The following is a 12,398-nucleotide window of genomic DNA, read 5'->3' as shown; positions in this document are numbered from 1 at the left end:
CCAGGGGATCTTCCCAACCCAGGGATCAAAGCCAGGTCTCTTGCATTGCAGGAAGATTCTTTACTTTCTATAAAACGTTGTCAATATATTAAGTTTTAGACATTTACTTAAGAAATACAGTGCAAATGAAGTAAATGTGAGAAAATGTTTTACGATTTCTATTGCTACTCATAGGAGAAGGCAATGGCACCCCACTCCAGTACTCTTGCCTGGAAAATCCCATGGACGGAGGAGCCTGGTGGGCTGTAGTCCATGGGGTCACTAAGAGTTGGACACGACTGAGCGCCTTCACTTTCACTTTTCACTTTCCTGCATTGGAGAAGGAAATGGCAACCCACTCCAGTGTTCTTGCCTGGAGAATCCCAGGGACAGGGGAGCCTGGTGGGCTGCCGTCTATGGGGTCGCAAGAGTCGGACACGACTGAAGCGACTTAGCAGCAGCCGCACTGCTACTCATAGTTACTAGAATGTTGCCCAAGATAAGGCTGCTACTGCTACTGCATACACATAATAAAGTTACCCAGTTCCCTACATGGGTGTTACCACTGAACAATTAAATCACCACGTGAGGAGTTTCTCCAGTCTTTCACCACTACCTTCCACACAACAAATTCTTTCCTATCCCGCAAAGACAGGTTAAATGATACACTTTTAATTAAACTTCCCTGATCATCCTCTTACTCAATGTAAAATGATTTTTCCTTCTGTGGGGAAGGAGAAAATGGGGGGGGGGGGAGTTGTTAAACTATTTCCTTACTAAAGATATTAAAAGCATATCCCTGGAGTCCCCATTCCAGGACTCTAAGAACGCTCCCCACATCGAAAACTCTTCTAGCCTTCTATCTGTAATACAGGGTTGGTGCTTGTGGACACAGAGGTTTCAGGGTTAGGGAGAGACAGACAAGTAACTCCAGTCAGAAGGACGGGGTAAGAGGAAGGTACTTCTGGGCATCAACATTTGGAATCTGAACTGAAACCTCCCCAAGAGGCAATGTAATAATAGGGGAAAAAAGTTCTGAATTATCATCAATATATTGGGTTAGCAAAATACATTATCTATTAAATACAGTTTTGTAGACTGACCTATTATTCATGTGTTTTGTGTTTGTGTTAAAATGTGTTCCATGTTCTAACACTATTGATCTATAAAGTGAATGTTGCTAAAAAAAAAAAAAAAAAAAGTTGACCAATCAGTACTTTGTTGATACAGAATTACACAGACCTAGTTTTGAATCCCTTGTGAATTACTTATCTATAAGCATGGGGTTCTTGGTTATAAAATGGGAATAATATTGACCTTTTTTTGTTTTTGAAAGTCACTCAGTCATGTCCAATTCTTTGCGACCCCATGGACTACACAGTCCGTGGAATTCTCTAGGCCAGAATACTGGAGTGGGTAGCCTTTCCCTTCTCCAGGGGATCTTCCTGACACAGGAATCAAACCAGGGTCTCCTGCACTGCAGGAGGATTCTTTACCAGCTGAGCCACAAAGGAAGCCTAAGAATACTGGAGTGGGTAGCCTTTCCCTTCTCCAGGGGATCTTCCCAACCCAGGGATCGAACCCAGGTCTCCTGAATTGCAGGAGGATTCTTTACCAGCTGAGCCACAAAGGAAGCCTAAGAATACTGGAGTGGGTAGCCTATCCCTTCTCCAGGGGATCTTCCTGACCCAGGAATCAAACCAGGGTCTCCTGCATTGCAGGAGGATTCTTTACCAACTGAGCTATGAGGGAAGCCCTTTACACAGTTGAAAAAAATAAAGGAGATAATGTGCTTAAGTTTGCTTAAGTATAGACATATTTTTAACATAATTTAAAATATACTTACTTTAATTTTTCAAAATTCTCGGGCTCTAAACTCCATATTTCTTCTACTTGGGCGCCTCGGCAACCTGAAATAAGAAATTATTTCTTCAGAAGACAAAACAACGCATTTTTCCCTTCACCATTAAATAAAATACCAAGGGAAAGAAATGTACATTTAGGCACAATACGACATGACAAATTAAAATGGTAAAACTGGTCAAGTTCAGTCAAATCCCAGCCCTTTCTTTACTATTTTCTAATTATTTACAAAGGGAGTATATTACTTTGACAACTTTAAAAACTTTCCCCATTTATTTTCACTGAAGCACCACCCATGACTGTCCCTTCTCAGTCTCTCTCTATCTCTGGCTCCTCTTCATCCACCCTCTTCACTCAGCTGCTAAGTTTCCACAGTTCTGCCCGTGGCCCTCTTTCTTCCTTATTGTCCACTTGATCCATAAAGTAATATGTAACCACCACTTAACAGTGACTTTCAGATCACGTATTCAGTTCTGATCCCTTTCCAAAATTCCAATACCATACATTTTAAAATACAAATTACTATACAAATTAAATTAAAATTTTATACTATACAAATTAAAATTTTAATTTAATGTTAACTACATCAGAGTCCCCCAATGGTTCTCAACCAAGATAGTCCCCCTCTCCCTCACAGAACATTGCAAATGTCTGAAGACATTTTTACTGCCACTATTGCCACTTGGGGGGGCAGGCAGCATCTAGGAGGTAGAAGCCAGAGATACTGAACATCCTACAATGCACAGGATAGCACCCAAAAACAAATAATTACCTGGCCCAACAGGTCAAAACAAAATGAATTATCAAACCCAAAGTGTCTAATCCAGACAAGGCAAGAGAACAAGGTGGAGACTCCAGCTCTAGCAGTTCATATCGTGGTAATGGTTAAAACGTGGCCTCCAAACTGCCAGGGTCTGAACCCTGCCTCCACTACCATTGATTTCTCGCTCCCCATACTCACAGAGCTGTTGTGAGGAATAAAGGAGATTACTTATTATCTCATAAGATAATTTATTATGAATGACATACACTCAATACAGCGCCTTCACACACTTTACGGAGAAGGAAATGGCAACCTGCTCCAGTATTCTTGCCTGGAGAATTCCATGGACAGAGGAGCCTGGTGGGCTTACAGTCCATGGGGTCACAGTCAGACACGACTGAGTAATTAACACTTTCACACACTTTTAGGGTTCACTAAAGGTCAGGTAGTAGTATTATCACAAGAGAAAAAAACAAAAACAAAAAAACAGTCATATTTACCAGTAACTTCAATGGGTATAGAGCTTTAAATGGATTTTCCCTAACTCCTACAAAGCAAGTATTATGTGAAAGAGGCTTAGGGATAGTAGGTGTCTTGCCTAAAATCACTACAACTAACATATGCCAAAAAATTAATTAAAACATGTCTGGTTCCAAAGTCTGGGCATTTTTCTAATACTCCAGATTATTTTCCAGTCAGAGCTGGAGAAGCCTTTAGACCAACTGCAAAAATGAGTGGTTTAAAAAAAAAAAAAATTGGACCAACGACCACCCAACTCTGTGACTTTGGGCATTTATACCATTTACTACCACAATTTGCTCTGTTCAGCAAATATCTATCAGCACCCACTCAGGTATTAAAGTTACAGGTACGAGCAGAGTTACTATGTTATTTGTCTGTGTGCTTAGTCACTCTATTGCGTCCCACTCTTTGTGACCCCACGGACTGTAGCCCACCAGGCTCCTCTGTCCACAGGGATTCTCCAGGCAACATTATTGGAGTGGGTAGCCCGTCCCTTCTCCAGGGGACCTTCCTGACCCCAGAACCAAACTAGGGTCTCCTGCATTGCAGGTGGACTCTTTACCAGCTGAGCTACCAGAGAAGCCCTATGTTATTTGTAGTAGAGAAGAACTAGAAACAACCCACATGTGTATAACAGGTTGCTAGATGTCCACATAATTAAGCTGGGGGAAAAAAAACCTTACAAAACTGGACCTATAATTATACGAGTATCAAGAAAGGGCACAAAAGGGCACTGATGCAACTGTTAACACTGGTTATGCTATTGGAAATCTACCGTAAAAAGACCAAACATTAAAACATTGCATGTATCACACAAAAACCCACAATGACAAAAGTCACTGAATTAAGAGTCCCAAAATCTTTTGCAAAGGTATAATTTCAAGTAGTGGCACTGTTTAAATAACCTTATGCTAGACACATATACATCTTTGTAAAAGGAAAACACAGTACTCAACTTGATGTATAAGGAGATAGATGTTTCTAATCTATCTAATATTGCCAACGTCTGCTGCATCATGGAAAAAGCGAGAGAGTTCCAGAAAAACATCTATTTCTGCTTTATTGACTATGCCAAAGCCTTTGACTGTGTGGATCACAATAAACTGTGGAAAATTCTGAAAGAGATGGGAATACCAGACCACCTGACCTGCCTCTTGAGAAACCTATATGCAGGTGAGGAAGCAACAGTGAGAACTGGACATGGAACAACACACTGGTTCCAAATAGGAAAAGGAGTACGTCAAGGCTGTATATTGTCACCCTGCTTATTGAACTTATATGCAGAGTACATCATGAGAAACGCTGGGCTGGAAGAAGCACAAGCTGGAATCAAGATTGCCGGGAGAAATATCAATAACCTCAGATATGCAGATGACACCACCCTTATGGCAGAAAGTGAAGAGGAACTCAAAAGCCTCTTGATGAAAGTGAAAGTAGAGAGTGAAAAAGTGGGCTTAAAGCTCAACATTCAGAAAACGAAGATCATGGCATCTGGTCCCATCACTTCATGGGAAATAGATGGGGAAACAGTGGAAACAGTGTCAGACTTTATTTTTGGGGGCTCCAAAATCACTGCAGATGGTGACTGCAGCCATGAAATTAAAAGACACTTACTCCTTGGAAGGAAAGTTATGACCAACCTAGATAGCATATCTAGGCCAACAAAGGTCTGTCTAGTCAAGGCTATGGTTTTTCCAGTGGTCATGTATGGATGTGAGAGTTGGACTGTGAAGAAAGCTGAGTGCCAAAGAATTGACGCTTTTGAACTGTGGTGTTGGAGAAGACTCTTGAGAGTCCCTTGGACTGCAAGGAGATCCAACCAGTCCATTCTAAAGGAGATCAGCCCTGGGTGTTCTTTGGAAGGAATGATGCTAAAGCTGAAACTCCAACACTTTGGTCACCTCATGTGAAGAGTTGACTCACTGGAAAAGACTCTGATGCTGGGAGGATTGGGGACAGGAGGAGAAGGGGACGACAGAGGATGAGATGGCTGGATGGCACCACTGACTTGATGGACGTTGAGTCTGAGTGAACTCCGGGAGCTGGTGATGGACAGGGAGGCCTGGCGTGCTGCGATTCATGGAGTTGCAACGAGTTGGACATGACTGAGCGACTGAACTGAACTGAACTGAACTGAATAATCCCCTTGTGAAAAAGTATAAGTGTTAGTTGCTCAGTCGTGTCCGACTCTTTGCATCCCCATAGACTGTAGCCCAAAGGCTCCTCTGTCCATTAAATTCTCCTGGCAAGAATACTGCAGTGGGTTTCCATTCCCTTCTCCAGGGGATCTTCCCAAGTCAGAGATCAAACCTGGGTCTCCTGCATTGCAGGTAGATTCTTTACCATCTGAGCCACCAGGGAAGGCCAATAATCCCTTTATGTACATTCAATTGCAAATAATGCAGGTTATAATGGAAATAAAAATAAGCAATGATTCAAGAGGCCTGGGTTGTAATCCTAGCAATGCCTTTAAGTTCTTTGCCTTTAGCAAGAAAATGTCTTTGAGCCTCACTTTCCTCAAATTTAAAATGAGAATACTACCTGCTTCATCTAATCCACAAAATTCTCTAGTGAGGTATACATTCTCAAATACCAAGCACAAAATATCACCACGCTGACTTCTCTAATATTTATTAAGTAAAATCTTGAGTGGGAGTTGAGCTTTAAAAAGTTAATGAATTGCTGGTATTTAACAAATACATTCAGCACTTTGTATCCATAGGTTCTGTATGCATGATTCAACCAAACACAGGTTGAAAATATATGCCAAGCATGGTATTAGGCCCTAACAAGGACAGAAAATAATAAACTACTTTACCAATATTTAAAAACTTCAACCTGGGGCTTTCCCAATGGCTCAGCAGTAAAGAATCCATCTGCAAGTGCAGGAGGTGCAAGAAACACGGGTTCGATCCCCAGGTTGGGAAGATCCCCTGGAGAAAGAAATGGCAAACCACTCCCGTATTCTTGCCTGAACAATCCCACGGACAGAGAAGCCTGGTGGGCTACAGTCCATGGGGTGGCAAAGAGTGGGACACAATGAGCACACACAGACACATACAAGAACTTCGACCTCGTAGGAAGCAAATATATATGACTCAGAGACTATGCAGTCTGCAGACTTTGCATATGAAAGGTACAGGGGCTGCGCTCTGCAAGTTAAGAGGTAGCAGACTACCACTGCAGGTCAGAAAAAAACTTTGAAGAACAGCTAACCTGGGCCTTAAACAGGATAACCAAATAATCTGCCATTCAAACCAGAACACTGCTTTTATCGAATTGATTTTACTTAATAAAACATTAAATAAATTTTTAATTAAATTAATTCATTAAACTGTTTAAAAATATTTATATATTGACAAACACATTTGTACTATAGTGCTGGAGGCTCCATAAAATAGCTCTATTGAGAAACTAATTCTAAAAATAATTTTCTCAACAACATACCTGGAGTCTTTCTCCCCAAGAAAAATACTCTGGGTAGGCACTCCCAAACTGTTGTGCATGGTCAGTTGTGTCTCTTCGTGACCCCATGAACGTAGCCTGCCAGGCTTCTCTGTCCAAGGGATTTCTCAGGCTAGAATACTGGAGAGGGTTGCCATTTCCTACTTCGAGGCACCTTCTCTACCCAGGGATTGAACCAGAATCTCTTGTGTCACCTGAATTAGCAGGTGGATTCTTTAACACTAAGCCACTATCAGTGACTTAAATTTAATTGGCTGCTAGGGATGGTATCTTTCAACAAACAGCTTGGACACATTGATTGCCAACCCCATGACCGTATAAACAGCTCCACCAGAAGCAGCAGGAATGGCGCCAGCTTCTGCACCTCCCACAAAAAGCAGCCCCAGATATCTTTCCCAACCACATTTTCAGTTATTACATGGCACAGACAAATGCCATTCAACTGGTGATGTGACAAAATAGGAAAAACTGTATGGTCAACTCTTAGGCAATCTCTCCAAAAAGGACTAAAGTCAGTTATTAAAAATGAACAAGGAGCCCTAAGTTGGAGGCACTATTAATGTATACCCCTCTGGTAGCTCAGTTGGTAAAGAATCCCCTGCAATGCAGGAGACCCTGGTTCGATTCCTGGGTCAGGAAGATCTGCTGGAGAAGGGACAGGCTACTACTCCAGTATTCTTGGGCTTCCCTTGTGGCTCAGCTGGTAAAGAATCCACCTGAAATTCAGGAGATCTGGGCTCGATCCCTGGGTTGGGAAGATCCCCTGGAGAAGGGAAAGGCTACCCACTCCAGTACTGTGTCCTAGAGAATTCCACGGACTGTACAGTCCATGGGGTTGCAAAGAGTCAGACACAACTGAGCAACTTTCACTTTCACTCATAAGAAGGTGCCTTTTTGGAGGTCCCAAAGACTGGAGTCAACACTCACTTCCAAGTGTACCACATGCACATTCAACTGTTCTTTTATTTCCTGTGTAAATGCCAGGCATTAACTCACCTCTCTCCCCACAATAAGGGACGTGCACCTTATGAGTGTTTGAAATAGACCTCCATGTAAAGGAAACACCACACTGGCCCTGAATCCCTCAGATATGCCTCAACTCATGGGCCAGAGCTGTAGATGATAGAATTGTTTTAGACTTCCTCCCTGCAGACCCAGGTAGGGTCTGTGCAATCACTAATACATACTGTTATGCCTGATTTAATGCCTTAAGCCAGGAGGAAAGGCCAATACAAAAACTTGAGAAAGTCACCTGGCTTCCTAACATAAACACCCCAAGGGATAAACAGATTTGATACCAGTCCTGCAGGTCCAGTCAGATTAATCCAAGTAGCTGACGGAATGGCATATTTGGTACAGTAAGAAAGGATCGATTTCATTGGGAGACAATTCTCAATCAGTTTCTACTGTTACTGCTTGTCTTCTGAGAGAAATTGCAGGTTCGTTCAGAACTGTCTTTTCAAGAATGTCAAAATAGTAAACAGACTTGAAGATCAGGGATAGTATCTCCCTGTGTGGGGCAGAGAGAAGACTGATCTGCTGTCTATAATATCATCTCCCTAGAGTCAAAGGTTGAGCAAGTTTGCAAGCAGACTCTAAAGCTGAGGCTCCCAAAGGTCAGAGGTTCCTCGGCTCTGACAGAAACTCGTGCCTGTGGCATTACCTTCACTCCTATGGACTCAAAGGATAAGGACACCAATGCAAACACGAATCTCCTGCTGACTACCGTGCCATGAGTGATACTATTATTTACCTCTAAAGTTGAAGCTGTCTACCAGCATCTATAAAATAGTGGCAGGCTCATTTGCTGGCTGGCAAGTAGGCTAAAACCTAACACTTTGTAATTCTTAACAGATGCTGGATTTTTGTCCAATGTCTTTTGCAGTTATTGAGATAATCTAATCATATGGTTTTTCTTATTTAATATGATGAATTACAGTGAATCCCAAATGTTAAACCAACCCTAAATTCCTGGGATAAACCCCTCTCATTCATGACATACTGTCTATTTAATATATTACTGGATTTGATTTGATAACATTTTGGTTAGAATGTTTGTTTCTATGTTGACAATAGATATGGGTCTGCAATTTCCTTTTCTTACAATGTCTTTGTCTGATTTGGGTGTTAAAATTAATGCTGACCCTCATAAAATGAGATGAGGAGTACTTCTTCTCCAATGTCTTTGGAGAAGCCTGTGTAGAAATGGTATTACTTAGTCCTTAAATATTTGCAAGAATTTACTAGTGATGACATTTTAGCTAGAGTTTTCCTTGTGGGAAAATTTTAAATTACGATTTCAATTTTTTTAAAACACATAAGGCTATACTGTTTATCAACTACTTCTTGAGTGAACTTTGGCAATTTGTGTCTAAAGAAATTTGTACACTTCAGCTAAGTTGTCAAATTTATTTGCATAAATATTTATTAGAAAATTCACTTATCCTTTTAATATCTATAGAATCTGTAATGATGTCATCTCTCTTATTCCTGGATATTTGTCATTTTTCTCCTCTCCTTTCTTCCAATCAGTCTGACTAGAGGTTTATCCATTTTACTGATCTTTGAGACAACAGCTTTTGGTTTCATTGACTTTCTCCACTATTCTTCTCTTTTCTATTTTACTAACTTCAACCCTGATCTCTATTATTTCCTTTTATCTGCTTACTATAGGTTTTATCTGCCCTTCCTTTTCTAGTTTATTGAAGGGAAAGCTGCGGTCACTGATTTGCTGTACTAAATCCAGTCCCTGATACTCTATCCTGGCTAGAAGCAGAAATTAACGGCTTCTATTTTTAATTGGTATACTATAATAGTTTGTTTTACTCAATTTATTAATCATGTATGCACTGTATCAATTAAAAATATAGTTCTGCTCCATCAGTTTCTTAACACAGAACTTTGTTTTACCCTGATGTTATATTCCACCAGAATTTTTAATTATATAATCACTGAACTCACAAATAATTTCCCCTTCAGTGAAGAAACTTAAAACTACAGTAGCACCTATAAAACAATAAGATGTTTCACTTTTGAAAGAATAAACTTCCAAAAGCATTTTTAAATCCGTGACGTGAATGAGGAAAAAAAAAAAAAAGACAGAAATAAACTTTTGTCTCTTTGAAGCAGCTGATAATGATGTACAACTTCCATCATTTAAGTTTTGGCAAAGGTCTCCTGGTAATTGAGCCAACCATATCACTTCACTTTTCACAAGTGCAGGTACAGGAGGTGCGGTTCCGTATCAGTCTCTTATACCTGACTTTACTTAAATCACTTTCAATTCCAAGCTTTCTGCACATATGAAAGTGAAGCAACAGCTGTTAATAGAATGAACTAACTTTAAAATAAGCAAATTTGCCTGGTACAACATTTTTTAAGGTTAACTTTAATATGTCATAATAGTTAAGGGTTTGAAGGTAAAACTTCATGGTTAAACCTGTGCACATTTCAAATTCAGTTTATGTCCAAAGTTGAACCTATTTCCTTGTCCATCACACCTACTCTTCTCTTTTACTTCACCAGTCTCCTAAGCTAGATTGAGGGCAGGAGGAGAAGGGGATGACAGAGGATAAGATGGTTGGATGGCATCACCAACTCAATGGACATGGGTTTGGGTAAACTCCGGGAGTTGGTGATGGACAGGGAGGCCTGGCGTGCTGTGGTTCATCGGGTCGCAAAGAGTCGGACACGACTGAGCGACTGATCTGAACTGAAGCTAGAGACTAAAGTCATTATCACCTTTCCCCCTTTATCCCACCAGTTAACTGTCCTGTGGACTTAAAAGCCAAAATTATTGACTACCTCCTCTCCAAATCACTACTCATATTGAGCTAATCTTCTCAGATTCTGACCATCTTAAGAGTTAGCTAGTCTCTCACTTCATTCCATTCCAGTGTACTGCACACTACATGAAGTAAATGTTTTTCAATTATAAAAATGTCATTTCAGCATTGAAATATCTGACAGTTAAGTCGCTGGGGATCACAGGCCAATCCACACAACACAGCATGGCACACAACTGGGCCTCAGTTTATCTTTTCAGTTTGGGATTCAAATACTCCTCTAATCTATAACACTGTTTTAGTCACTTCCCCAGCCCTTTCCCTGGGCTTCTCAGGTGGCGCTAGTGGTAAAGAACTAAGCTAATGGACAGGACTGAGCAGCTGTTCCCTAAGTCATATACTTTAATATCACTACTGTTTATGCTTTTCCTTCTGCCTGTGTTCTTCCAGGACTTCTATGTAAATACTTTAAGGCAGCAGTTAACATGCCATATTATATATTGCTTGTCAGTTCTTCAGAACAGCAGACCTGCTTTATTCACACTAAAAATACCGAAACCCTACCAACGTGTCTGAGATATACAGTACGTAAAAATATATGAGTGATAAATGGTATTTCAAATAGCTATGTACAACAAACAGTGGGCTTCCTGGTGGCTCAGTGGGAAAAGAACCTGCCTGCAATGCAGGAGACTCAAGAGATACAGGTTCAATTCCTGGATCGGGAAGATCCCCTGGAGGAGGGCATGGCAACCCACTCCAGTATCCCAGCCTGGAGAATCCCATGGACAGAGGAGCCTGGCAGGCTACAGTCCATGTGGTCACAAAGAGTCAGACACAACTGAAGCGACTGAGCACAGACGCACGACTATCAATGTTCAATTTCTACCTTCAGTACAAGTTTTAATAACATAGTAGCTAAAATGAATAATACTTGAAAAAATGTAACAGATAAAAATAAACTTACTGCCGAAGTAGAGAACAGGGAACAAGAAGGGCAGAGGCCACCAAGTCGAATACGTTGGTTACTTGGGACCACAGACAAGGAATAGAGTCAGAAAGCAATTAAGAGGCAAGCATGTGGTCTCTAGAACACTCGCTGGAGAATGCACACTTTCCCGGAAGCCACAAGCGAGCAGAACGAGCAAGGTGGCCCGCGCGTCCCATGTAGCCAGCCCGCGCGGACGGCCCCAGGGCCGATCACACACACTCGACGGGTTCTGCTTCGAATGACTCGGATGTCAGGTTCCTGGGCAGCTTGGGGCCCTGGACACCCCACCCTCGACAAGGCACACTTGACTTTTTTTGCAGGACCGATGCCCTCACACGCACACCTGGACACACCTGCCTGGGATGGGGGCGCCGGGGGTGGAAACAGGAGACTTCCAAGGCGTCAAGTGGCGGCCGGGGCGGAGGGTTCGGGCCAGGGAACCCAGTCCTGGAGCGTCGAATCCCGGGGACACGTTCTTGTCACCGAGATGTGGCTCTCAGATCGCCACGGAAACGCGACTTGCCGGGGCTGAAGCCCTGCCTTTCCCCCGCCTCTCCCCGACTCCAGGATTCGGGAGTCGCCTCCTTTCAGACGCCAGGCGGCCGGAGCCGCAGAGAAGCGCTCGTGACCAGCTCCGGCCTCCTCCCGTAACCCGCCACCGGCCCAGGACGGCCCCCTTGGCTCTCACCAAATCCTTTAATGAGCTCGGTGAAGACCCCGGGGTCGCTCTCCATGAGGCACCACTCCCCGGCATTGCCCGTCATGGCCCCGGCCGCGCGCCGCCCCGCTCCACCTCCGGCTCCGGGAGCCCCCGGCCCTAGCTCCTGCCACCGCTGGCCACTGAGCTCGGCAAACCCGCCGCGGGCTCGTCCACCTCACGTCACCCCGCCTACTTCCCGACAGCCTCCGCTGCGCCGTCACCTGGAGCGCGACAGAGCGCGGGCAGACGCTCTAGCCACCCGGGAGCGGGCGAGGCTCCCCCTGGGCCGCGCTGGACCAGGAGCGGATTCGGAAGGGGTTGGGGGCGGGC

General features: G+C 43.0%; 1 protein-coding gene across 4 annotated transcripts in view; it reads right to left on the bottom strand.

The window, feature by feature from the left end:
- The window catches only part of UCHL5 (ubiquitin C-terminal hydrolase L5), a 42,449-nt gene extending 30,170 nt beyond the window's left edge, over positions 1 to 12,279 (bottom strand). For 2 of the 4 annotated variants that reach the window (XM_055581835.1, XM_055581836.1), the window contains exons 1-2: positions 12,057 to 12,276; positions 1,826 to 1,889 (exon numbers count right to left, since the gene is read on the bottom strand). In XM_055581835.1, coding sequence (XP_055437810.1) covers positions 1,826 to 1,889; positions 12,057 to 12,132 — 140 coding nt within the window. In that variant the 5' untranslated portion in view covers positions 12,133 to 12,276. Of the gene's footprint in view, positions 1 to 1,825; positions 1,890 to 12,056 lie in introns of all 4 variants that reach the window. The other 2 variants (XM_055581834.1, XM_055581838.1) reach the window with 2 other exon arrangements.
- Positions 12,280 to 12,398: the final 119 nt, after the last annotated feature.

Source organism: Bubalus kerabau, chromosome 5 (assembly GCF_029407905.1).
Source record: "Bubalus kerabau isolate K-KA32 ecotype Philippines breed swamp buffalo chromosome 5, PCC_UOA_SB_1v2, whole genome shotgun sequence".
NCBI classification, from domain to species: Eukaryota; Metazoa; Chordata; class Mammalia; order Artiodactyla; family Bovidae; genus Bubalus; species Bubalus kerabau.
This window is presented reverse-complemented; position numbering and strand designations above follow the sequence as displayed.